This window comes from Pseudopipra pipra, chromosome W (genome assembly GCF_036250125.1).
Source record: "Pseudopipra pipra isolate bDixPip1 chromosome W, bDixPip1.hap1, whole genome shotgun sequence".
Taxonomy (NCBI): Eukaryota; Metazoa; Chordata; class Aves; order Passeriformes; family Pipridae; genus Pseudopipra; species Pseudopipra pipra.
In genome coordinates this window covers 5,529,314-5,551,105 of record NC_087580.1, presented here as the reverse complement: position 1 = coordinate 5,551,105, position 21,792 = coordinate 5,529,314, and the positions used below count along the sequence as shown (strand labels likewise).

General features: G+C 55.8%; 4 protein-coding genes across 6 annotated transcripts; 3 read left to right on the top strand and 1 right to left on the bottom strand.

The window, feature by feature from the left end:
• LOC135404454 (killer cell lectin-like receptor subfamily B member 1F) lies at nt 1-3,622 on the top strand. Its single transcript, XM_064639206.1, is given in 8 exon segments — nt 1-258; nt 900-936; nt 938-996; nt 1,275-1,369; nt 1,371-1,404; nt 1,854-2,008; nt 2,230-2,339; nt 2,546-3,622. Coding segments are annotated over 8 exon segments (732 nt in total). The 5' UTR covers nt 1-185; the 3' UTR covers nt 2,715-3,622.
• A 2,449-nt stretch (nt 3,623-6,071) lies between these two features.
• On the bottom strand, nt 6,072-13,214 carry LOC135404466 (C-type lectin domain family 2 member D-like). 3 transcript variants are annotated; one of them, XM_064639241.1, is made up of 7 exons: nt 12,225-12,473; nt 10,808-10,869; nt 9,023-9,181; nt 8,568-8,675; nt 8,089-8,270; nt 7,716-7,816; nt 6,072-7,413 (listed from the first exon to the last, which is right to left on the bottom strand). In XM_064639241.1, exons 3-7 carry the CDS (start codon nt 9,108-9,110, stop codon nt 7,254-7,256), a joined length of 639 nt encoding a protein of 212 aa, XP_064495311.1. In that variant the 5' UTR covers nt 9,111-9,181; nt 10,808-10,869; nt 12,225-12,473; the 3' UTR covers nt 6,072-7,253. The 3 variants fall into 3 exon arrangements, with proteins under 3 accessions (XP_064495311.1, XP_064495309.1, XP_064495310.1); XM_064639239.1 differs by lacking the exons at nt 10,808-10,869; nt 12,225-12,473 and adding an exon at nt 12,945-13,214; XM_064639240.1 differs by lacking the exon at nt 12,225-12,473 and having other exon boundaries at nt 10,808-10,937.
• A 1,053-nt stretch (nt 13,215-14,267) lies between these two features.
• LOC135404473 (killer cell lectin-like receptor subfamily B member 1C) lies at nt 14,268-16,112 on the top strand. Its single transcript, XM_064639250.1, has 4 exons — nt 14,268-14,384; nt 15,234-15,388; nt 15,613-15,728; nt 15,818-16,112. Exons 1-4 carry the CDS (start codon nt 14,300-14,302, stop codon nt 15,939-15,941), a joined length of 480 nt encoding a protein of 159 aa, XP_064495320.1. The 5' UTR covers nt 14,268-14,299; the 3' UTR covers nt 15,942-16,112.
• A 3,339-nt stretch (nt 16,113-19,451) lies between these two features.
• On the top strand, nt 19,452-21,666 carry LOC135404461 (C-type lectin domain family 2 member B-like). Its single transcript, XM_064639224.1, has 5 exons — nt 19,452-19,693; nt 20,055-20,165; nt 20,449-20,630; nt 20,902-21,002; nt 21,303-21,666. Exons 1-5 carry the CDS (start codon nt 19,606-19,608, stop codon nt 21,460-21,462), a joined length of 642 nt encoding a protein of 213 aa, XP_064495294.1. The 5' UTR covers nt 19,452-19,605; the 3' UTR covers nt 21,463-21,666.
• Nucleotides 21,667-21,792: the final 126 nt, after the last annotated feature.

Below are 21,792 nucleotides of genomic sequence, written 5' to 3'. Positions count from 1 at the left end.
AAACCCTTTCCCCAGGCACAGGGGAGGCTGCAGAATACAGAGATATGTTTAAAAAAAACCCCAAAGAAACATAAAAGGCCCAGTTGGTGCCATTTCCTGGGACCGGACGCGCGTTGGTCACGAGGTGAGAAGGTGTCCGAGGCTGGTGTCGCTCTCGGGACACGCCAACGACCTCCAGAGCCACCATGGCTGGGGAAATGGGTCATGCCGATCTAAGAAATCCTGAGAATGGGCCTTCCCCGGCTGAGAAATGTCCTGGTGAGTGTATTTTGGGGGAAAAAAGGCTTATTTCAGGCCCTGGGAAGAGTTTTGGGTCTGTTACCTTTGGGGTCCCTTCGCTTCTCCATCCCCATGTTCAGGTTTCCAAGCTCATGGGGTGGCCTTTGAAATGGGATCTGGGCTTGTCTGGAGTGGGACAGGGACAGGAGAGGCTGGAAAATCTCCGGAACTGGAACAGTTTTGTTTCCCAGACCCTTCACTTGGTGGCCAAAAGGGGACCCCAGGAAGCCCCAGGGGAGCGACCACCCCTGGGAGGGCAGGGAAGGGGCCGAGCCCCGTCCAGACCCCGGAGGAGTCGAGGACTGGAGGGACCCACAGCCACCAACTCCCAGCTGGAAACTGAGCCCGTTTGGGAGTTCCCAGGTCCTGCCCTCTGTCCCTGGGTCCTCGAGGCTGCTCCTGAGGCTGCTGCACCCCCTGAGCCCCCCAGTCCCCCGGGGGTGCTGCCCTGGCTCAAGCCCTGTCAGGGGGAATTTATGGCTTTGGAGGAAGCAAAGCAACCAGAAACTTCTGCTCGAACTCACAGCTCAGCACAGGAGTTTGGTTTTGTTTTTCCTCTAAACCTCCAATCTTCTTCATGTTCTTTTACAATTTTTGAGCTTAAATGTGGCCTCTTCCAGCTCCTGCCCCATGCCCGTGGTGGCACAGAGTCCTCCTGTGCCGGGGCGCTGGGGCACCTCGTCCTGCTGGATCTGGTGGTGCTCCGAAATGTGAGTGGTGAGTAATCAGCTCTTATCTCCATCTCACACCCTGGCAAGATGCCTGGTAGCGGAAATCTGGATTTGTTGCAGCGGTTCAGGCCCTGGAGGGTTGGTGCAGACACAAGAGCCAAGAGCAAAACCCCCTCTGGGCACACCTGGATCATCCCCACGAACGAGGGAGGAGGGCAAGACCAGACCCGTGGGCTTCGGGCCTATTTCATTAACTGCAGGGCAAAACCCAACCTGTCTCTGTGGGGTTTGTGGTTTGGCTTCAGCTTCTCACTTTGCTCCCAGTTTTTCAGGGCTTTCCAGGTCCTGAAAGTGACACCAGAGTTGAGATCCAGGCCAGGAACCAGACGGAGCGATGCATCTTCCCATCCCTGGTGCGGGTACTTCTGCCAGCCCCAGGGGCAGAGCCCCCCAGGTGAGCCCCCTTCCCACCTGGCTCTGCTGGGAGAGGCTCAGGTGGCACCTTGGGGGGCTCCTCCTGCAAGGAGACCCTGCACTGAGGGTTCTTTGGCAAAAGGGAGCATTTTTAAGGAATAATTCCCTTTTCCATGGGATTTTTGGCGGTCCCACCTCCCCAGAGGAGCACGTTCAGCCCAAGGGGGGATGTTTCTCACCACCCTTCCTGCACCCCAACCACCCACTGTGCCCTCATGGTCACCCAACTGAATCTTGTTCCTCCCATTCCTCCCCCTCCTCTTTCTCTCATCCTCCTCCTGTTCCTCCTCCTCCTCCTCCATGGTGGCAGAGCAGAAAAACCACAACGCTGGGAAATGACTCGAGGGTTTGGTGCCTTTTATTTGAGGGGTCGGGGAAGACCTTGCCCACCTTTGGGGGGTCTCATTCATGGCCTTTCCTCCTCTCCAGCCCCTGCTGGCTGCAAGTTGTGCCCCCAGGACTGGCAGCTCCGTGGGGAGAGATGCTACTGGCTCTCCAAGGATTCGGGGAACTGGACTCGGGGCAGGAAAAGCTGCAAAGATCAGGGCTCTGAGCTGGTGGTGCTCAAGAACGAGACAGAAATGGTAAACAGGGAGGAAAAGGCTCAGAAAGGACCCTGAAGTCCTGGGTTTTTAGGGGGGCAGGGGAGCAAAAGGCTCCCAGAAGCAGGAGGGTTTGGGGTTCAGAGAACGGGCCGCTTGTGTCCCACGGATTTGGGGGGTCAGGTTTGTTCTGTGGCTTTGCACCCCACAGAACTCCCCATGGAGAGATTTTTTTGGAACAACTGGTCCCTTCCACGTCCCAGGAGAACGTCGAGAGTGTCACAGGCAGGCGCCCGTGGTCGGTGTGGGTTGGGTTGAGGTCACAGCAGAAGGAGTGGACGTGGGTGGACGACACCCCCTACGACCCCCACAGGTGAGTGTCCAAGGTCTGGGGGGGTAAAAAAGCAGCTTTGATTCATTTGAGACCTCGATCCACATCCACACATCACTGGGGTCCATGCAAGGGTCTCTTATTCCTCTGACAACACTCTGCAGACCAAGAGTTGGGGTCCTGGGGCACATTGGGGTCACAGGGCACGTTGGGGTTGGTTATGGGGCAATAAACCCTTTGTCGTGCAGGTTTGGGGACCTGCCGGAGGTGGATGAAGGGTGTGGGACCCTGAAAGGCAAGAGCTTGGATGTTGATGTCTGTGCCAGTGACCACAAGTGGGTTTGCCAAAAAGCCCCTTTCCAGCTCTCCCCGCCCACGGCAGGAGATGTTGGGAAGCTGGATGATGCCTCCACCTGACACACTCCGGCAATGGACCGTGTGGTATAACAAAATCATTTATTACAGTTCTTTCATGGTTTATCCACCCCGTTACATCAGCAGTAAATTCCAGTCAGTAGCTTTTCTCTATATCTACTTTTTAGCTAGGCATTCTCTACCCAGGAGAAAAATACTCCCAAGCAATTTCACACACATGCGGATTTATCACCACGTCTGCATTTATCTTGCAAGTTCCCCTTAAGTTTCTCCCAGGGTCATATAATCTCAGTCCTGACACTTAAGTGTTATTTTTATGCTTTTACATTACTGTAGATAACAATAAGCCAAGCGGCTCCATCCCTGCTTTCCTTTGCAACCAAACTCTCCCAAAATAAACACACATATTCCAACGCCCCTCCCTTCGGTGTCTTCACTCTAAACCCACCCCACGGGAGCCAAGAGTGACGGGTCAAAGAGCCATTTAGCCCCGTCCTCAATGGGTTCCACCGCCAGGTGAAACTGGTGGTTCTGTGAGGGCGACTGTGAGGGCAGTTCTGTGAGGGGGACTGTGAGGGCGATTCTGTGAGGGCAGTTCTGTGAGGGGGACTCTGTGAGGGCGACTGTGAGGGCAGTTCTGTGAGGGCAGTTCTGTGAGGGCAGTTCTGTGAGGGCAGTTCTGTGAGGGGGACTCTGTGAGGGCAGTTCTGTGAGGGCGACTGTGAGGGCAGTTCTGTGAGGGCGGTTCTGTGAGGGCAGTTCTGTGAGGGGGACTCTGTGAGGGCTGTTCCGCCATCTTGGCTCCCTCAGGGCTCCTTCAGCCACCTCGGCACCCTCGGGCGTTCCCTCGGGCCTTTCCCCGCCCCGCACGGGGCGAGCGGCCCCCGCAGCTCCCGCACCGACCAGGACACGAGGGACAGCAGTGGGGTCCTAAAAACTTTAATACAAATGGGTAAAAAAGGAGAAGAAGAGAGAAGCACAGCAGCAGCACTGATACAGTAACTCTGCTGAGGCCACAATCAGGACATTGTACATTCACATTCACAGATTCATGTAGTGTTGAGCAGCAGATAAATACTTCATATGCACACGTAGTGTTATACATCTGCATCGTTAAGGTGTAAACATATAGTCATAGAAAATTAGGAAAACTTCTGGAGAAAGAAACCCATAGTCCACAGAGGCACATGCCCACTTCCACATCATGTCCCTGCAGGTTCACCTCCTTGAGACCAGCTACTGAGGTGACAATGACAAAAGGCACCGAGGTTCCTGAGGTTGTGCTGAGATGTGTCACAAAGCAAATGTTCACCTGCAGGAGGACATCCCTGGGCTAGTGGAAGAAGGAAAGTTGTGAGTCTTCAGGATAGAGAAGGTCCTTTCTCCCTCACTTCCATTACAGGTGAGGTTGGGGGTTGGGGTTTGCTGCAGAGATACGGCAGCTGCTTTGAACAGTCCTCACTCCTGAGTTTATGGTCCACCAGGTACACACACTCTGAATTGCCCAGGACCTCCAGCCTGCAATGAGGAGCAGAGACAGCGCTGTTACAGGGCAGGGCTGTTAACAGGACAGGTCGTCTCTGCCCATTCCCCCCAGCACATGAGGAGACAAGCACTGCCCAGGAGGGACAGTCCCAGCAGCCTCATCCCCCCCATCCCCTGCCCCCCCTGGGACTCATGAGGAGTTGTAGCTGCTGCCGTCCACCCACTGCAGCCGCTCGCCCCGTCTCCGCAGCCCGAGCCAGTAATCCAGGTTGCCATTGAGGTGGAAGATGTGGTCCTGGGAGGGAGAGAGGAGCGGGCAGTGAGAGCTGCCCCGGGCCAGAAACCCCCCCCAGCCTCCCCTCTGCCACCCACACCCCCCAGAGCCGCTCACTCACCATCTCCTCGTCACTGAGCACGGCCAGGGAGGCCCCGAGCTCGAAGCATCGATGCTGAGCCTGCTCCCAGGTCCTCTCATCCTTCAGGAGGTAGTAACAGACGCTGTTGTGCTGCTCCCAGGCCTCAAGAGAAGGCACAAAGGCACAAAGGTGTAACTGGAATCTCTCCATGACTTTTTCTGGAGAGAGAAAGGGAGAACGTCTGAGGATTCCCCTCCACAGGGAGCAGGGAGCCCAGCCCTGTGCCCAGAGCTGCCTCTGTGCTGAGGCAGCTGCTCCTTCCTCACCTACCAGCACAATCTTATCCATCACAAAAGCCACGTTCAGGAGCACAGACAGCACCAGGAACACAGTCAGCCCTCGGCAGGATCTGAACCAATTGCCTAGAGCTGGAAAGAGCCACTGGCTGTGAGGATGGAGCTGTCCTGAGCAGGCCCAGCCCTCACATCCCCCCACCCAACACCAGAGCAGACAGAAGTGTCGGCACCAGCCACTGATGGGGCCAAGAGGGCTCTTCCAGACCCCTGGAGCAGCCTCACACTTGCCAGCCCCGTCCTGGTGGGGTGACACTGTCCCCTCCCTACAGGACACAGGTGGCCCTGCACTCACCCTGACATTTCCGGAGGATCATTTTGTGTATATTCCTTTTTTCTGTTCTGTCCCGGAGACTCAGGGACTCCTCTGCATTCCTACCATTCCAGTTGCTTCCACTCTCCATATCTTGAATCACTGCAAAGTTAGAAGAGGGACAAGTCCCAACTTGAACCTGAGGCATCGCTGGGGGTGAAAAAAAACCTCTTTGAGTGCAGATTTAACAGGAGCACTGTGTCAGACTGTAGAGAATACATAGAGAACAGTCCAGAGAGGGGGATTGTGCCCAGCAGCTCCTGCCCGGCCAGTTTGGAGCTCTGGGGCACTGAGTGCTGATGAAAGAGTCACTGCTTGTAAACTGTGCCAAGGACCGGAAACAAAAGCAGCAGCGCCGTGGCTCCAGCCCCGGGATGGCAGGATCGCATCTGTCATTCAGTCCAAGAATGGCTTGGGATAGGAGGGACCTTCAAGCCCATGCCATCCCCCCGCTGCCCCGGACAGGTCGCAGCAGCCCCGGTGGCTCCAAGCCCGGTCCCACCTGGCCGGGAACACTCCCGGGGACGGGGCAGCCAACTCTGTCCGACCGGGAGGCACCGGGACGATCCCCGACGGGGGCGCACGGTTGGGTACAGAGACAGCCCCGCCGGCCCGGTCGGTGGCTCCTCCCGCTCCCCCCTCCCCGACCGCGCGGCCGATGCGGCGCGATGAGCGATCGGGCTGCGCGGGGCCGGCGCTGAGACCCGGTGAGAGCCACCGGGGGCCACCGCTCCAAACTCTTCACCGCCAGTGCCCGCGAGAGCCCCCTCCCAGTACCGCCGACACCCTCCACCCAGGGCAGGACGAACCCGCCTGACCCCCCTTTTCGCCCTCCCCGAGCCCCGGTGCTCCCATCCGCACCTGGAACACGCGCTCGCCGCCGCTGACTCGATTTCTTGGCCGCCGGAGCGTTTTATTCCGACGGGCCCGTGACGTCGCCGAGGAAGGCGGGGACGAGGAAGAGGAGAGGTTGCACTGCACTGACCGCCCTCACAGCCGGGCACCTCCCCCGGAAAACAGTGCAGGAAAAGGGCAAGAGAAACACCCCTTTGTCTCCTTTCCGGCAGGACTGGGACACTTTTTGCTCCTCTCAGCCAATAAACCCTTTGTCGTGCAGGTTTGGGGACCTGCCGGAGCTGGATGAAGGGTGTGGGACCCTGAAAGGCAACCACTTGGATCTTGATATCTGTGTCGGTGACCACAAGTGGATATGCCAAAAAGCCCCTTTCCAGCTCTCCTCGCCCGCAGCTGGGAAGCTGGATGATGCCTCCACCTGACACACTCGGGCACGGACCTCGTGTGGTACAAAAAAAAATTTTATTACAATTTTTTCATGGTTTATGCACCCAGTTACATAAGCAGTAAATTCCTGTTAGTGACTTTTCTCTATATCTACTTTTTAATTAAGCATTTACAGAGCAGGAGAAAAATACTCCCAAACAATTTCACACACACATGGATACATCTCACCATGTCTGCATTAAAGTTGCTGAGCTCCCCTTGAGATTCTCTCAGGGTCATATAATGTTGGTTCCTGATACTTAAGAGTTATTTTTATGCTTTTATATTACTACAGATAACAATAAGCCAAGTGGCTCCATCCCTGCTTTCCTGTGCAACCCTGTCCAGGCCATGGGCTGCAGCTTTTCCAGGAGTGTGCCCTGGGAGACAGTGTCCAAGGCTTTGCTGGAGGACTTTTCAAGGTCCCTCTGGATGCCGACCCCAGGGAAGAGCTGGAGCTGTGTCAGGGTAGGGTCAGGTTGGATCCCAGGAAAAGGTTCTTCCCCCAGAGGCTGGTTGGGCACTGCCCAGGCTCCCCAGGGTAGTGGGCACAGCCCCCAAACCTGCCAGAGCTCCAGGAGGGTTTGGATGATCCTCTGGGGCACAGGGGGTGACTCCTGGGGATGGGCCTGGGCAGGGCTGAGGGTTGGACTTGATGATCCTTGTGAGGTGCTTTCCAATACAAGATATTTTTGAGATATTCAGCGAAAATTTCCTGACCGGACAACTGGGATGTTCCCCCAGCAGTTCCAGTTGCAGTGCTGGGGTGAAGCTCCCTCATCTGGTTGGAGATCTAGGGTGAAACTCCTGTTTTGGGGTCTCTTAATTTCCCCTTCCACAGGACATAGTCATTGGGGCGGCTGCAGATCCAGTTCTTCTCCGTGTGGCACAGGGACGAGCTGATCCACCCATAGTTCAGGTACCCACAGGGTCCTCCACCCCTCACCTCAAACCTGCAATGCCAACATGACCAGAGTGAGAAAAAGGTAGGAAAGGAAGAAAACTACCTCCAAAAATTAAGAAGAGCTGGGATTTCCTCTCCGGCAGAGAAGGACTTTGGCTGGGGGGGGGTGTCTCTAATTCTCTGATCAGGGTTGGGGGGCAGCGACTTCGGCCCATCCCAACCCCCCATGGAAAGCCAGGAGCTGCCTGGACACGGGGCAGGAGAAGGTGCCCATCCCAGGATGGGGCATCCCAGACTCCAGGAAATCCCTGGGGCCCACCCCGGGGCGCCAGCACGGACACAGGGACCCACCTGCCGTTCAAGGCCGTGCCATTGATCCACTCCCAGCCGTTATCCCTCATTCTCAGCCCGATCCAGTGGTTTGCTTCACCTTTATAGCGCAGAAGGAAGGCCTGGAAGGCAAAGAAATGTTGGCTTTGGTCAGTCTTGCCTTCCCCACCTCCTTTTTCCCTCCTGTGTCCACCCTCAGCCAGACCTGGGGCTTTTCCCAAGGGGTTGGCTCCCGGCTCCAGCACTGGCAGCACTTTGGGGCCAGCCTGGGGGGTTTGGGGCTGGTTTTATCCTCTTGGTTTCCCCGTGTTTCCCACCCCGGAGCTGCTGCAGAGGCTCAAGCCCAGTCCTCACCAGTTCATCCCAGTCCTCACCAGTTCATCCCAGTCCTCACCAGTTCAACCCTCGTGCTTATGGTGGCCAGGGAAGCTCCCAGGGCCTCACACCTTTCCCGGCCCGTGGTCCAGTTACCCTCAGCCTCAGAAAAATAATGACATTTTCCTTGGAAACCAGGCCAGGTGTCTGGGCACACGTGGGAGAATTCCGGCTCAGGGAAAGGGGGTCTGACACCGAGAACTGAAAGACAGAAAGCTGAGTCAGACACGTGGGCAGCCCTGAAAAGCAGCAAAATGGGGTTGATTCCTTGGTTTATTCCAGCAGCTGGAAGAGGGAAACTGGGGATTATTCTCTTGGGAAAGGCAATGGTGTGACTGAGTGAGGAGCAGGTGCCTGGAGCAAAGTGTAGGGAAAAAAGGGAGTCACCCACTTTGGGAGCCTCCCTTGATGCTGGGAATGTCCTGGGATCCTCCCACCTCCCAAAACGGAGGCGCCTGGCCCAGATCCTCCCCATGGGGGTGTCTGGGTGGGACTCACCAGTCAGTGCCACGACCAGGCTCAAGCTGAGGATCCCCAGGAACACACTCTGAGCGAGAACACACGTCTTGGGGGATGTTCTCCGGTCTGACTCGGTTCTGTAGGACCCTGGGGCAGGAAAGAGCAGGGTGAGGATGGCCTGGCTCCTCTCCCCTCTGCTTTGCCCTCCTGTGCTGGACCCTCAGTCCATCCCCAGGCCCACCCAGGCCCATCCAGGGAGCCCTCTGGGGGCTCAGGAGTCCTTCAAAGCCACCAAGGTGTGTTTGAGGGCCTGGAGACGGATCTTCAGCCTCCAGAGGTGAATTCCCCAGCATGGAATTCAGTGCAGCTGTGCCTGGGCTGCTCCACACCCACCCAAAGGCTCCATCCCCATCCCACTGGTGCTCCCCCTGGAGTGAGATGCTCTTCCCACCCCCCGCCCTCCCTCGGAAGGTTTGGGGTTTTCCCAGCATTACCCCATTTGCACTGTTTCTCTGGATCACTGCAGGTGTTCAGTGTTTCTTCCTGGATTGAAGAATTTGGCTTTTGGATTCCCTTCCCCATCGTGGCACAGAAACCTCATGGCCCGGGGCTGACGTTCTCCTGGGCTCTGTGGGGTGGATGCACTTGGCAGCCTGGGGTGGAAGGAGAGGAGAGGCTGAGGGGACCTGCAGGCAGCTGAGACCTCCTGGGCCACAGCCCAGCCAGCCACAACAGCCCCTGTGGGGTTGGCACTGGCTCTCAGCGTTGTTGTGGTGCCAAGGGCAGTCTGGCAGGACTTTGTTCTGAGCTGAACACGCCTCCGGCACAGGAGGCAGCACAAAGGGCCGAGGGGAGGGGAAAAGATAAGGGAGGGAAAGAGAGAGGAGGGACAAAGATTAAGGAGGAAAAAAACAACCCCAACAAATTAAGCAGAATGAAAGAGAAAGACAAGTTTAAAAACACTTTATTAAATAAATAAGCCATTGAGAGCTCACAGGTCAAAGGCAGCTGAAGTGTTTGCAGGGGACAGGAGCCTGTTCAGGGCTCAGGAGCTGCTGCCAAAAGGGAGGAAAAGGCACCAGGGCTTGGAGCAGAATTTGTGCTTTGGGGGCCCTTTTGCAAAAACACACAGGATGGAAAGTAGCCTGTGACAGTTCACAGCATCTCTTCTGCTCGGGTTTTCTGTTCGTGGCTCCACACAAGCTTCTTTTGCTCTGGTTTCTCCTCCCTGTGCCCACTGTTGCAGGAGCACGACCTGGTTCCCTGCACCCCAAACCAACAGGGACAGCAGCTTTTGGTCCTCTTGGGTCTTGTGTTAAGTTATCAGCAGCAACAGGAACGTGTCCTGATAAACAGCAATATTTCATTGCAAAAGTCAGCTCTGAAAGCTGCAAAGGTTTGATTGTGGGTAAAGAGATGTGAAAAAAGCACAAAGTGGTTCCCTCAGAGGGGATTTGCAGGAGAAAACTCAAGGAGTGCTCAGATAACAGTGTTTCCAGAGCAGTGAGAGGGTTAAATTGGTAGGAGAAACAAACACAGGATGAGCCAGAAGGGGGGTTGCTTCCTCATCTCGGGGGTTTCTAAAGTGCAACAGGATAAAGGGCAGACCTTGCCCAAGCTCTGAGCTGGAGCTGAGCAGGAAGTGGGGAAGAGATCATTACAGATGAAGGGCTTGTTATTTCAGAAACTAAACTATGATGTGTCTGGACCTGCTTCATATGGCAGAAGCCCCAGTGCACAAATTCAACCCCCTCATTTCAAGCCAAAACTTCAGTCCTACTTTAATTTCTGCCTCCCAGTGTCGACTGAACAAATTCAACAAATTCCCTTAAAAAGACCCACGAAGGTTCACCTTGTAAGACCCCACCTGAGGCAGCCTGAGCTCCTGCTCAAGTTTAATCCCTCCCAAACCCAATTCTGAGCCAGAAATGAATGCCCTGGTGAAGGTTTTAGTATTTGCAAAACTGAAGTGTCAATTTGAAAATAAAAGGCACCCAGTGCAGTTACTGATTCACTCAGTCCCACTGTCATTTTTGCTCCTTTATGATGACTAATTTCTACCTCCCAGTGTTGACTGTACAAATTCCACAAATTCCCCTAAAAAGACCCCCGAAGGTTCACGTTGTGAGACCCCCCTGGTGCAGCCCGAGCTCCTGCCCAGGTTCAATCCCTCCCAAGCCCACCGTGGTTTCCAGCTGGTTCCCTCCAGCTCCCCCCAAAATCACTGTTCATTCCACTCGACTGAAACAAATTAAAGTCCTTTTTATATCATTATTTACCTCTTTTCACCACAATTTGCTCAATTCTCTTCCCAAGAAGCAACTCTGTCAGCAACAAGGGGCTGAAAAAAACCCCAACAAAATCACTGAAGAAGCAGCAAAAATGACTAACCAGCCCAACCCCACAGCAGACACTCAAACCAACCCCACGGCAGCAAAAGCTGTAAAACTGTGACCTTTGGCATTTACTCCTCCCTGCCCTTCAATGTGCCACGTTTAATTAATCAGGTGGTCATTGCAGCCCCCCCAAAGACAAGCCCATGATGTGGGGGCTCAGCCCTGTCCCAGCCGTGGCTCACTGTGGGCAGGGAGCACCCACCACCCCGAGTTTGGCAGCCCAGGGGCTGCTCTGGAGTACTCACCTCGCGGGGCAGCTGTCAACGGGTGGCTGATTTCCCGGAACTGAGTCTGTTGAGCCACAGACAGGGGAAGAGAGTCAAATAACAGAGGCGTGGTTTTGACTTGTACAGCTCTTTGGCTGTTCTCCAGCAGATCTCAGTGTGATTCATTTTCCAAGGAACAAAGTCCATTTTTGCACCTTGCTTACTTACAAATATTTAAGAGTTCCCAACCAAGGGATCTGTGATGGGCTGGCCCTGGTTGGTGCCAGGTGCTGCTCTGTCACCCCCCTCCTCACCCAGGCAGGGGACAGAATTATCCCAAACTTTCACCCCGTGAAAGCTGCACAGTCCAGAGCCAGAAGAAATGAGAAGCTGTTGGAGATGTATGACCACTGGTTGGAAATCTGAGAAACCCAGGGGGGAGGTTTTTGGCTGAAGGGGTCCCACGTGGCTGGGATGGGGGCGTGCACTTTAAATGATACCAGAAAAGATGGACCAAAATACACCCAACCCAAAATATTGTCCTAACTATATTTATGACTTTTTTATACAGTCTTTCATTATCGGGGGAAATGTTTAATTGAGGAAAGGCTCTAAAGTCGTGCTAAGGGATCAGGGAGAGGTCACTCACCAGTAGTTCTTGTGGGCACAAGAAAGGAATGGATTAATGACTAACAGTTTTTTTCTAAATCCATCCTGGTGTTCTTTCAAGAAGGAAATAAGAAAACACACGAACTTCAAACTAATGTTCTTTTAAGAGGAAATAAGAAAACACACAAACTTCAAACTGCAGGCAGGGAACTAGAATTTGGTTTTTTCATAGTTTTTTGTTGTTTTGCTGGTTTGGGTTGGGTTGGGTTTTTTTGAAAAAAAAAAAAAAACCAAAAAACACCTGCAGACAAGCTCCCTGTCGTGGCCCTGTCGCGACATGGGGGTACCATTGCCTGGACGCTGCTGTCCCAGGGCAGCTGCAGAACGGGCTCAGCCTCCCAAGGGGAAGAAGCAGCACCTGAGAGGGTACTCGGGATTGTGCCACCCCGAGTTTGGCAGCCCAGGAGCTGCTCTGGAATACTCACCTCGCAGGGCAGCTCTCGATGTGTGGGATATTTCTCTGAACTGAGTCATTTGAGCCACTGAGTTGGGGAGGAGAGTCAACCACAGAGGCGTGGTTTTGACTTTAGAGCTCTCTGGCTGTTTGCCTGTTCCCTTGCAAAGCCATGGGGGAATGTTTCATACTTTTACAAATCGGGCAGTACTGGCTGTTCTCCAGCAGATCCTGGTGTGATTCATCCAAGGAACAAAGGTATTTGTTTTGCACCTTGCTTGCTCTAAAAATATTTAACGGTTCCCAACCAAGTGAACCAGGGCCAACATGGGCTGGCCCTGGTTGGTGCCAGGTGCTGCTCTGTCACCCCCCTCCTCACCTGTGCAGGGGACAGAATTATTCCAAACTTTCACCCCGTGAAAGCTGCACAGTTCAGAGCCAGAAGAAATGAGAAGCTGTTGGAGATTTACAACTGCCATCGTGACATCTGAGAAACCCGGGGGGAGGTTTTTGGCTGAAGGGGTCCCACGTGGCTGCTGCAGGTACTGGCCTATAAGGCTGGGATGGAGTCTCTGCACTTTAAATACCATAAAAATACACCCAACCAGAATGCACCCAACCAACCACAAATATTGACATAATAATATTTTTGACCTTGTTATACAGCCCTGTCCCAGCCGTGGCTCACTGTGGGCAGGGAGCACCCATCACCCCGAGTTTGGCAGCCCAGGAGCTGCTCTCAAGTACTCACCTCGCAGGGCAGCTCTCAGTGACTGGGAGATTTCGTGGTAGGGTCGGTTTAGTCATAAACTAGGAAACAAACTCCGCAACTGACGCAATTTCAATTGTTTTTTGCTCTTCTCCAGCAGCTTCTCAGTGTGTTTTAATTGACATCAGGACACGTCGCTTCCCATTGGCTGACAGGGGCCCTTCGACACTTCCCATTGGTTGCCGGGGGTCTCTGACGCTTCCCATTGGCTGTTTTTCGATCCCCCCCGCCGTGGCTCTGCCGTGTGGATGTGACATGGGACGTGTGTGACTCACTGACCCTTTCGCCGCCACCGAGTTTTTTCTTTTGTCATCGTTTTACTGTTTATTGCCTTCCCCACCTGTCCCTCGTGCCCTGTCCAGCGCCGGCAGCCCTGTCCCTTCCCCTGCTCCCTCCGCCACGTTCCATCCCGGCTGTTGGAGCCTTGGAGCTCCCGGGGGTGACGGAGGGCTGAGCCCCTTCCCAGTGCTCCCAGTCTGCCCAGTCACCCTCCAGCACCCCAGGGAGGGCTTGGGGGGGGGGGAGGACAGCACAGAAGTGCTGCTGGGGGGTCCCACCTCACTTCTGTTTGGTTTGTTCTTCCCAAGCTGGGCAAAACCGACTTTTGGAGTTTTCTGCCAGAACTCTGTCCCCTCCTCCGCTCGGGCAAAGGGATTCGGGGCCATTTCCCCCTTTTTGGGGCAAATAAAATCGATGGGTTAAGCGCCAGCAGGACGCAGCAGCCCTGCAGCCTGTGGAGCCCGTGCTGGCCTGTGCCTGGCAGAGAAAAAAAGGAGATCAGGTACTAATTCATCAGTGATTAATTAGCCTAATAAAATTGCTCCTCATTAGGGGGCAAGAGAAGTGGGGCTTCTGGCTGAGCCAATGTTACCCTACAGACATGACTGGGAAAACCAGGCATGAGCTCCGTGAAACTGTGTCTGTTTTTGGACAGAACTGGTGCTTTATTGAGCAGTTCTCTCATTTTGCTCTCCTTTTGATGGTATTTTATCGATTCTTATCTCTTTGAGATCTCGATCAACACCTTGATCTCTTATTTTCACCATTTTAGCGGGGGGGTGAGGAGTGGTTTTTCTCTCTCCCAGCACCTCGTGCTGTGTCTCCTTGTCCTCCTTGTCCCTTCCCGTGGGTTTCCTTCCTCTGGGCACAGACCCCCGACCCCCCACCCCTCGGGGCCGTCAGGATGAGTCCCCCCAGCAGTTGTGGGGCTTTGGTTTGGGTACAGGAAGCTCCGAGCCCGCTGCCAGTTCACACCAGCCCGGGGGGGCAGCGGCGCTTTGGTTTCCTGTCCCTTCCTCCTGTGACCACTGCGGGTCCCCGGTGCTGAGCGGCGGGACATGGAGGACCAGGACGGCTACATGGCCTTAGAGCAGTGGAGGAAACGAGGGGCTGCGGGGAGCCCCCCGTCCTCCCCGGGGGCAGGTACTGGGGGGGGTCGTGTCCGCTGGGCCCCCCCAGATCGGGGGGGGAAGAGGGACTCGGGGGGATGGGGTGATGTCACCCCTGGGGTCCCCAAGAGCTGCTCAGGGTGGGGAAACTGAGGCAGGGATTGAGGGAGGAGGGGCTGGGGGGTTTTTCTCCAGGCTGTGGTTGGCTGCTGTCCCACCCCCCGAGCTGGGACCCCCCAACAGAGGGAGCAGAGGGATTTTTTTGGGGCACCAACCTCCTCCTGCTCTTGTGCAGGGGGGGCTGCAGGCGTTTGGGGGGGGTCTCACCAGGGTGCTTTGCCCCAGGACCCCCTGCCCCGGGCTCTGGGTGGGTGAGGGGGTGACGGGTGCTCTTTTCCACCCCCCAGCTGTAGGATCTGGCTTTCCAGAACCCCGGGGGGTCCCCACCACCGCCCTCCCGCGCCGTCCCCGCTGCCTCCTCAGGGCCCTCACGGCTGCCCTGGTGCTGTCCCTGGTGCTGTGTGGTGAGTTTGGGGGATGGGAAGGGGCACCCGGACCCCTCTGCCCCTTCCCACCCCCCCAGTGCCCCTGACCGGGCTGGGCATCCTCCTGTCCCAGTGTCCTGGTGGGTGGCAGAGAGGGCACAGCCAGAGGCGACCTGGAGGTGGGGGAACACCTCCCTGGGCCCCCCCTGTGCCAGCCTGGACGGCACCTTCAGGGAGCTGAGGAGGATCCTGTGCCCCCTGCGAGGTAACCCCCCACCCCCCGGGGTCCCATCGATGCCCCCTCCCCAAACTTAAGCCAGGTTGGAGCCTCCCCCTGTCCTCCCACGGTGCCTCAGCACGCCGGGGTCTGTCTGTCTGTCCGTCTGTCTGTCCCACAGAGGCCGAGGGGTGCAGGCTCTGCCCCGTGGGCTGGATGCTGGGCAGGACCAAGTGCTACTGGGTCTCGGAAAGGATGAACTCGTGGCACGGGAGCCGGGAGGACTGCGGGGACCGCGGGGCCGTGATGGCGATGCCGTGGGACAAGGACGAGCTGGTGAAGGGACCGAGGGGACAGAGGGGCTGGAGGCACCCCAGGGGAGGGCGAAGGGCTCCCCGGAAACCTGGGATCACACCCCTCATTCCCAAATTCCCCGCGGTGCCCGTGGCAGACCGGGGGGGGACATGGGTCTGGCTCGGTCCCGGGGTGAGGATGGAGCCTATTTTGGGGTGACCATCCACGGCCCGGCAGCGCCACCACTGCCCCTTTCCCCGAGCCAGGATTCCCTCAACGAGACCCTGAGGAAACCCACGCGCCACTTCTGGATCGGGCTCTCGGTGCCCGCGCCCGGCGTGGGCTGGACGTGGGTGAACGGCTCCCGCCCGGACTGGAGCCGGTGAGGAGCGCTGGGGGGGTCGGGGTGGGCACCCCCCTGTCCCCCGAGGGCCCCCCGGGGGTGACACGGGCCCCCTCCCGCACCCGCAGGTTCCCGCAGGACCTCGGGGAGGGTCCCGGAGCCTGCGGGGCGCTCAAGGGGGACAGGATCGACCCCCGCGCCTGCGACACGGGGCTGCAGTGGATCTGCCAGACGGAGTCCGCCCGGATCTGAGAGTCTCCATCGCACCCAAAACCCACCGTTAATGCGCGAAAAAATCCCGATTCCCGCGGGTTCGGCACCCACCGGCGGCTCCCGGGGCACGGGCAGGACCGCGGCCGGGGAAAGTCGGGGGGCGGAGGAGAAATCGAACTACGAAAAGAATAAAAACTAAAAATAACTTGTAAAATTCACTTTGTGGGGGAGCTGGTTGGGAACAACCTCTCGATCCCCCCGGTGCCCGAGGGCGGAGCGGACCTACCTGTCCGTCGGGGCAGCTCTTTTAGGGACGCGGGGCAGGGGACGCTCCCCGGGGCCGCTCGTCCCCCCTCGCAGTGTCCCTCGGTGCCGCCGCGAGTGTCCGTCGGTGCCGCTGTTTCGGTCGCGGGTCTTTTATTGCCTTCTCTCTCTTTTTTTTCCGTTCACACCCCCCATCTCCCCGCTCCGGGGCGGCCCTTTCGCCGCCGCCGCCCCTCGCCCGCCCCTCGTCGCAGCTCTTCAGTGACAGGGGGTGGGTCCCACGAGCCAAGGCAGGGTCTGTCTGTCTGTCCCTCCGGGCAGCTCCTCCAGCACCGCCGCGGCTCTGCTGTCGCGTTTAATTCTATTTTCTATATTTTATTCGCAACTCCCACCCCGCTCCGCGCAGCCTTTCTGGCCACCCCCGACACCGCCCGTTCAGTGACACCGCCGGGGGACCCCTCGGTGCAGCCTTTTATTCTATTTTACTCTATTTCCTGTCTTTTCTTCTGTTCCCACGCTCGCTGCGGCTCTTTCAGACGCGGGCGGTGGGAACCCCTCGCAGCGATTTTAACGCCCCTGCGGAGCCAAGAAATGCCGGGAAACAGTTTCCATGGACCGGAGCCAACGCGGTGCTGCTTTTCCTGCCTGTCCCCGGCACATTTTACAAGCAGTGACACAAATGGGCTGTGCCAGCGCTCGGTGCCCCTGGGCTCCAAACTGCCGGGGCAGGAGCCGCTGGGCACAATCCTGAGATACCTTTCCCCACTCCCCTCGTCACGACTGTTGAGCTTTTCTTCACGGAAACAATTCCCCGTGGTAATGAAAGGCTGTATAACAAGGTCATAAGTATTATTATGTCAATATTTGTGGTTGGTTGGGTGCATTCTGGTCCATCTTTTATGGTATTTAAAGTGCAGAGCCTCCATCCCAGACTTATGAGCAACCACGTGGGACCCCTTCAGCCAAAAACCTCCCCCCGGGTTTCTCAGATGTCACGATGGTGGTCGTACATCCCCAAGAGCTTCTCATTTCTTCTGGCTCTGGACTGTGCAGCTTTCACGAGGTGACAGTTTGGAATAATTCTGTCCCCTGCCCGGGTGAGGAGGGGGGTGACAGAGCAGCACCTGGCACCAACCAGGGCCAGCCCATCACAGATCCCTTGGTTGGGAACTCTTAAATATTTGTAAGTAAGCAAGGTGCAAAAAATGGACTTTGTTCCTTCAGAAATGAACCACACTGAGAATTGTTGGAGAACAGCAAAACAGCCAAAGAGCTGTAAACTGAAAACCACGCCTCTGTGGTTGACTCCCGTCCTGTCTCTGGCTCAACAGACTCAGTTCCCAGAAATCAGCCACCCCTTGACAGCTGCCCCGCGAGGTGAGTACTCCAGAGCAGCCCCTGGGCTGCCAAACTCGGGGTGGTGGGTGCTCCCTGCCCACAGTGAGCCACGGCTGGGACAGGGCTGAGCCCCCACATCATGGGCTTGTCTTTGGGGGGGCTGCAATGACCACCTGATTAATTAAACGTGGCACGTTGAAGGGCAGGGAGGAGTAAATGCCAAAGGTCACAGTTTTACAGCTTTTGCTACCATGGGGTTGGTTTGAGTGTCTGCTGCGGGGTTGTGCTGGTTTGTCATTTTTGATGCCTTGTAAGAGCTTCTTCAGTGAATTTGTTGGGTTTTTTTCAGCCCCTTGTTGCTGACAGGGGTTGCTTCTCGGGAAGAGAAATGAGAAAATCATGGTGAAAAGAGGTAAATAATGATATAAAAAGGACTTTTATTTGTTTCAGTTGAGTGGAATGAACAGTGATTTTGGGGGGAGCTGGAGAGAACCAGCTGGAAACCACGGGGGGCCTGGGAGGGATTGAACCTGGGCAGGAGCTCGGGCTGCACCAGGGGGGGTCTCACAACGTGAACCTTCGGGGGTCCTTTTAGGGGAATTTGTAGAATTTGTACAGTCACATGGGAGGTAGAAATTAGTCATCATAAAGGAGCAAAAATGACAGTGGGACTGAGTGAATCAGGAAATGCACTGGGTCTCTTTTAGTTTCAAATTGATACTTCAGTTTTGCAAATACTAAAACCTTCACCAGCCCACTGGTTTCTGGCTCAGAATTGGGTTTGGGAGGGATTAAACCTGAGCAGGAGCTCGGGCTGCCCCAGGTGGGGTCTTACAAGGTGAACCTTTTAAGGGAATTTGTTGAATTGTTTTGTTGACAGTGTGACACAGAAATTAAAGTAGGACTGAAATTTTGGCTTGAAATGAGGGGTCTGAAGTTGTGCACTGGGGCTTCTGCCATATTAAGCAGGTCCAGGCACCTGATAGTTTTGTTTATAAAATAACAAGCCTTCATATCTAAGGGTCCCTCCCCCACTTTCGGGCTCAGCTCCAGCTCAGAGCTTGCATGTCTGGCCTTTTTACTGTCAACTTTGGAAACCCCCAGGGTGCTGAAGCACCACCCCTTCTGGCTCATCCTGTGTTTGTTTCTCCTATCAATTTAACCCTCTCACTGCTCTGGAAACGCTGTTATCTGAGCACTCCTTGAGTTTCCTCCTGCAAATCCCCTCTGAGGGAACCACTTTGTGCTTTTTTCATGTTTGTTTACCCACAATCAAACCTTTGCAGCTTTCAGAGCTCACTTTTGCAGTGAAGTATTGCTGTTTGATCAGGACATGTTCCTGATGAGCTTCTGTTGGTCCATTTGGTGCTGGTAATAACTTACACAAGACCCCAGAGGATCAAAAGCTGCTGTCCCTGTTGTTTCGGGGTGCAGGGAACCAGGTTGTGCTCCTGCAACACAGGAGGAGGAACCAGAGCAGGGTTTCCTGTGAGCAAAACAAGCTCGTGGGGAGCCACAAACAGAAAACTCGAGCAGAACAGGTGCTGTGAACTGTCACAGGCTACTTTCCATCCTGTGTGTTTTTGCAAAAGGTCCCCAAAGCACAAACTCTGCTCCGAGCCCTCGGTGCCTCTTCTGAGCCCTTAACGGGCTCCTGTCCCCTGCAAACACTTCAGCTGCCTTTGAGCTGTGAGCTCTCAATGACTTATTTATTCAATAGCTAAAGTGCCTTTAAACTTGTCTTTTTCTTTCCTTTCTGCTTAATTTGTTGGGGTTGTTTTTCCCTCTTTAATCTTTGCTGCTCCCCTCTCTTTCCATTCCTTATCTCTTCCCCTCCCATCCCTCTGTCCTTTGTGCTGCCTCCTCTCCCAGATGTGGGTTCAGCCCTGCCAGATGGTGCCCCTTGGCACCAAGATAACGCTGAGAGCCAGTGCCAGCCCCACAGGGGCTGTTGTGGCTGGTTGGGCTGTGCCCCAGGAGGTCTCAGCTCCCTGCAGGTCCCCTCAGCCTCTCCTCTCCTTCCACCCCAGGCTGCCGAGTGCATCCACCCCACAGAGCCCAGGGACACATCAGCCCCGGGCCCTGAGGTTTCTCTTCAAGGATGGGGAAAGGAACCCAAAAGCCAAATTCTTCAAGCCAGGAGGAAGCCCTGAACACCTGCAGTGATCCAGAGGAACAGTCCAAATGGGGTAATGCTGGGAAAACCCCAAACGCTCCGAGGGAGGGCGGGGTGTGGGAAGAGCATCTCGCTCTGGGGCAGAACCAGTGGGATGGAGATGGAACCTTTGGGTGGGTGTGGAGCAGCCCAGGCACAGCTGCACTGAATTCCAGGCTGTGGAATTCACCTCTGGAGGCTGAAGATCCATCTCCAGGCCCTCAAACACATGTTGGTGGCTCTGAAGGACCCCCCTCAGCTCTTCTGCCCTCCTGAGCCCCCAGAGGGGTCCCTGTCCTGGGTGGGGCTCGGGATGGACTGAGGGTCCAGCACAGGAGGGCAAAGCAGAGGAGAGAGGAGCCAGGCCATCCTCACCCTGCTCTTTCCTGCCCCAGGGTCCTACAGAACCGAGTCAGACCGGAGAACATCCCCCAAGGTGCGTGTTCTCCTGGCTCTGAGTGTGTTCCTGGGGATCCTCACCTTGAGCCTGGCTGGAGCAGTGACTGGTGAGTCCCACCCAGGCACCCCCATGGGGAGGATCCGGGCCAGGCACCTCTGTTTTGGGAGGTGGGAGGATCCCAGGACCTTCCCGGCATCAAGGGAGGCTCCCAAAGTGGGAGCTTTGCACTTTGCTCCAGGCATCTGCTCCTCGCTCAGTCACACATTTCCCAAGAGAATCATCCCCAGTTTCCCTCTTCCAGCTGCTGGAAAAAAACCCCCAAGGAATCAACCCCATTTTGCTGCTTTTCAGGGCTGCCCACGTGTCTGACTCAGCTTTCTGTCTTTCAGTTCTCGGTGTCAGACCCCCTTTCCCTGAGCCGGAATTCTCCCACGTGTGCCCAGACACCTGGCCTGGTTTCCAAGGAAAATGTTATTATTTTTCTGAGGCTGAGGGCAACTGGACCACGGGCCGGACAAGGTGTGAGGCCCTGGGAGCTTCCCTGGCCACCATAAGCACGAGGGTTGAACTGGTGAGGACTGGGATGAACTGGTGAGGACTGGGATGAACTGGTGAGGACTGGGCTTGAGCCTCTGCAGCAGCACCGGGGTGGGAAACATGGGGAAACCAAGAGGATAAATCAGCCCCAAACCCCCCAGGCTGGCCCCAAAGTGCTGCCAGTGCTGGAGCTGGGAGCCAAGCCCTTGGGAAAAGCCCCAGGTCTGGCTGGGGGTGGACACAGGAGGGAAAGAGGAGGTGGGGAAGGCAAGACTGGCCAAAGCCAACGTTTCTTTGCCTTCCAGGCCTTCCTTCTGCGCTATAAAGGTGAAGCAAACCACTGGATCGGGCTGAGAATGAGGGATAACGGCTGGGAGTGGATCAATGGCACAGCCTTGAACGGCAGGTGGGTCCCTGTGTCCGTGCTGGAGCCCCGGGTGGGCCCCAGGGATTTCCTGGAGTCTGGGATGCCCCATCCTGGGATGGGCACCTTCTCCTGCCCCGTGTCCAGGCAGCTCCTGCCTTTCCATGGGGGGTTGGGATGGGCCGAGGTCACTGCCCCCCAACCCTGATCAGAGAATTAGAGACCCCCCCCAGCCAAAGTCCTTCTCTGCCAGAGGGGAAATCCCAGCTCTTCCTAATTTTTGGGGGGGAGTTTTCTTCTTTTCCTTTTCCCTTTCTCACTCTGGTCCCATTGGCATTGCAGGTTTGAGGTGAGGGATGGGGGGCCCTGTGGGTACCTGAACCAGGGCAGCATCAGCTCATCCCTGTGCCACACGGAGAAGAACTGGATCTGCAGCCGCCCCGACAACTTCGTCCTGTGGGAGGGGAAATTAAGAGACCCCAAACCGGGACTTTCAACCTAAATCTCTGACCAGATGGGGGAGCTTCACCCCAGCGCTGCAACTGAAATTTTCAGGGTGAATCCAAAAAATCAGGTACAAGGAACTGGTGCTACCCCCTATCCTTTGGACCTTTTGAGCAGCACAAGTGTGGTTTGCACCACAGAAAACTTGCTCAAACGGTTCGCACAAATGCAAATGGTATTTATACAATTTGCCTTAAATGCATATTTATATGAGTATGACATTTATGTAGCCATATTAATAATAGGTGGAGAATAGGCGGAGCTCAGGCCGGTGCTTCTCTTGGCCCTCCATTTCGGTGGGAGGTAAATCAGCCTTTTTTCACACTAT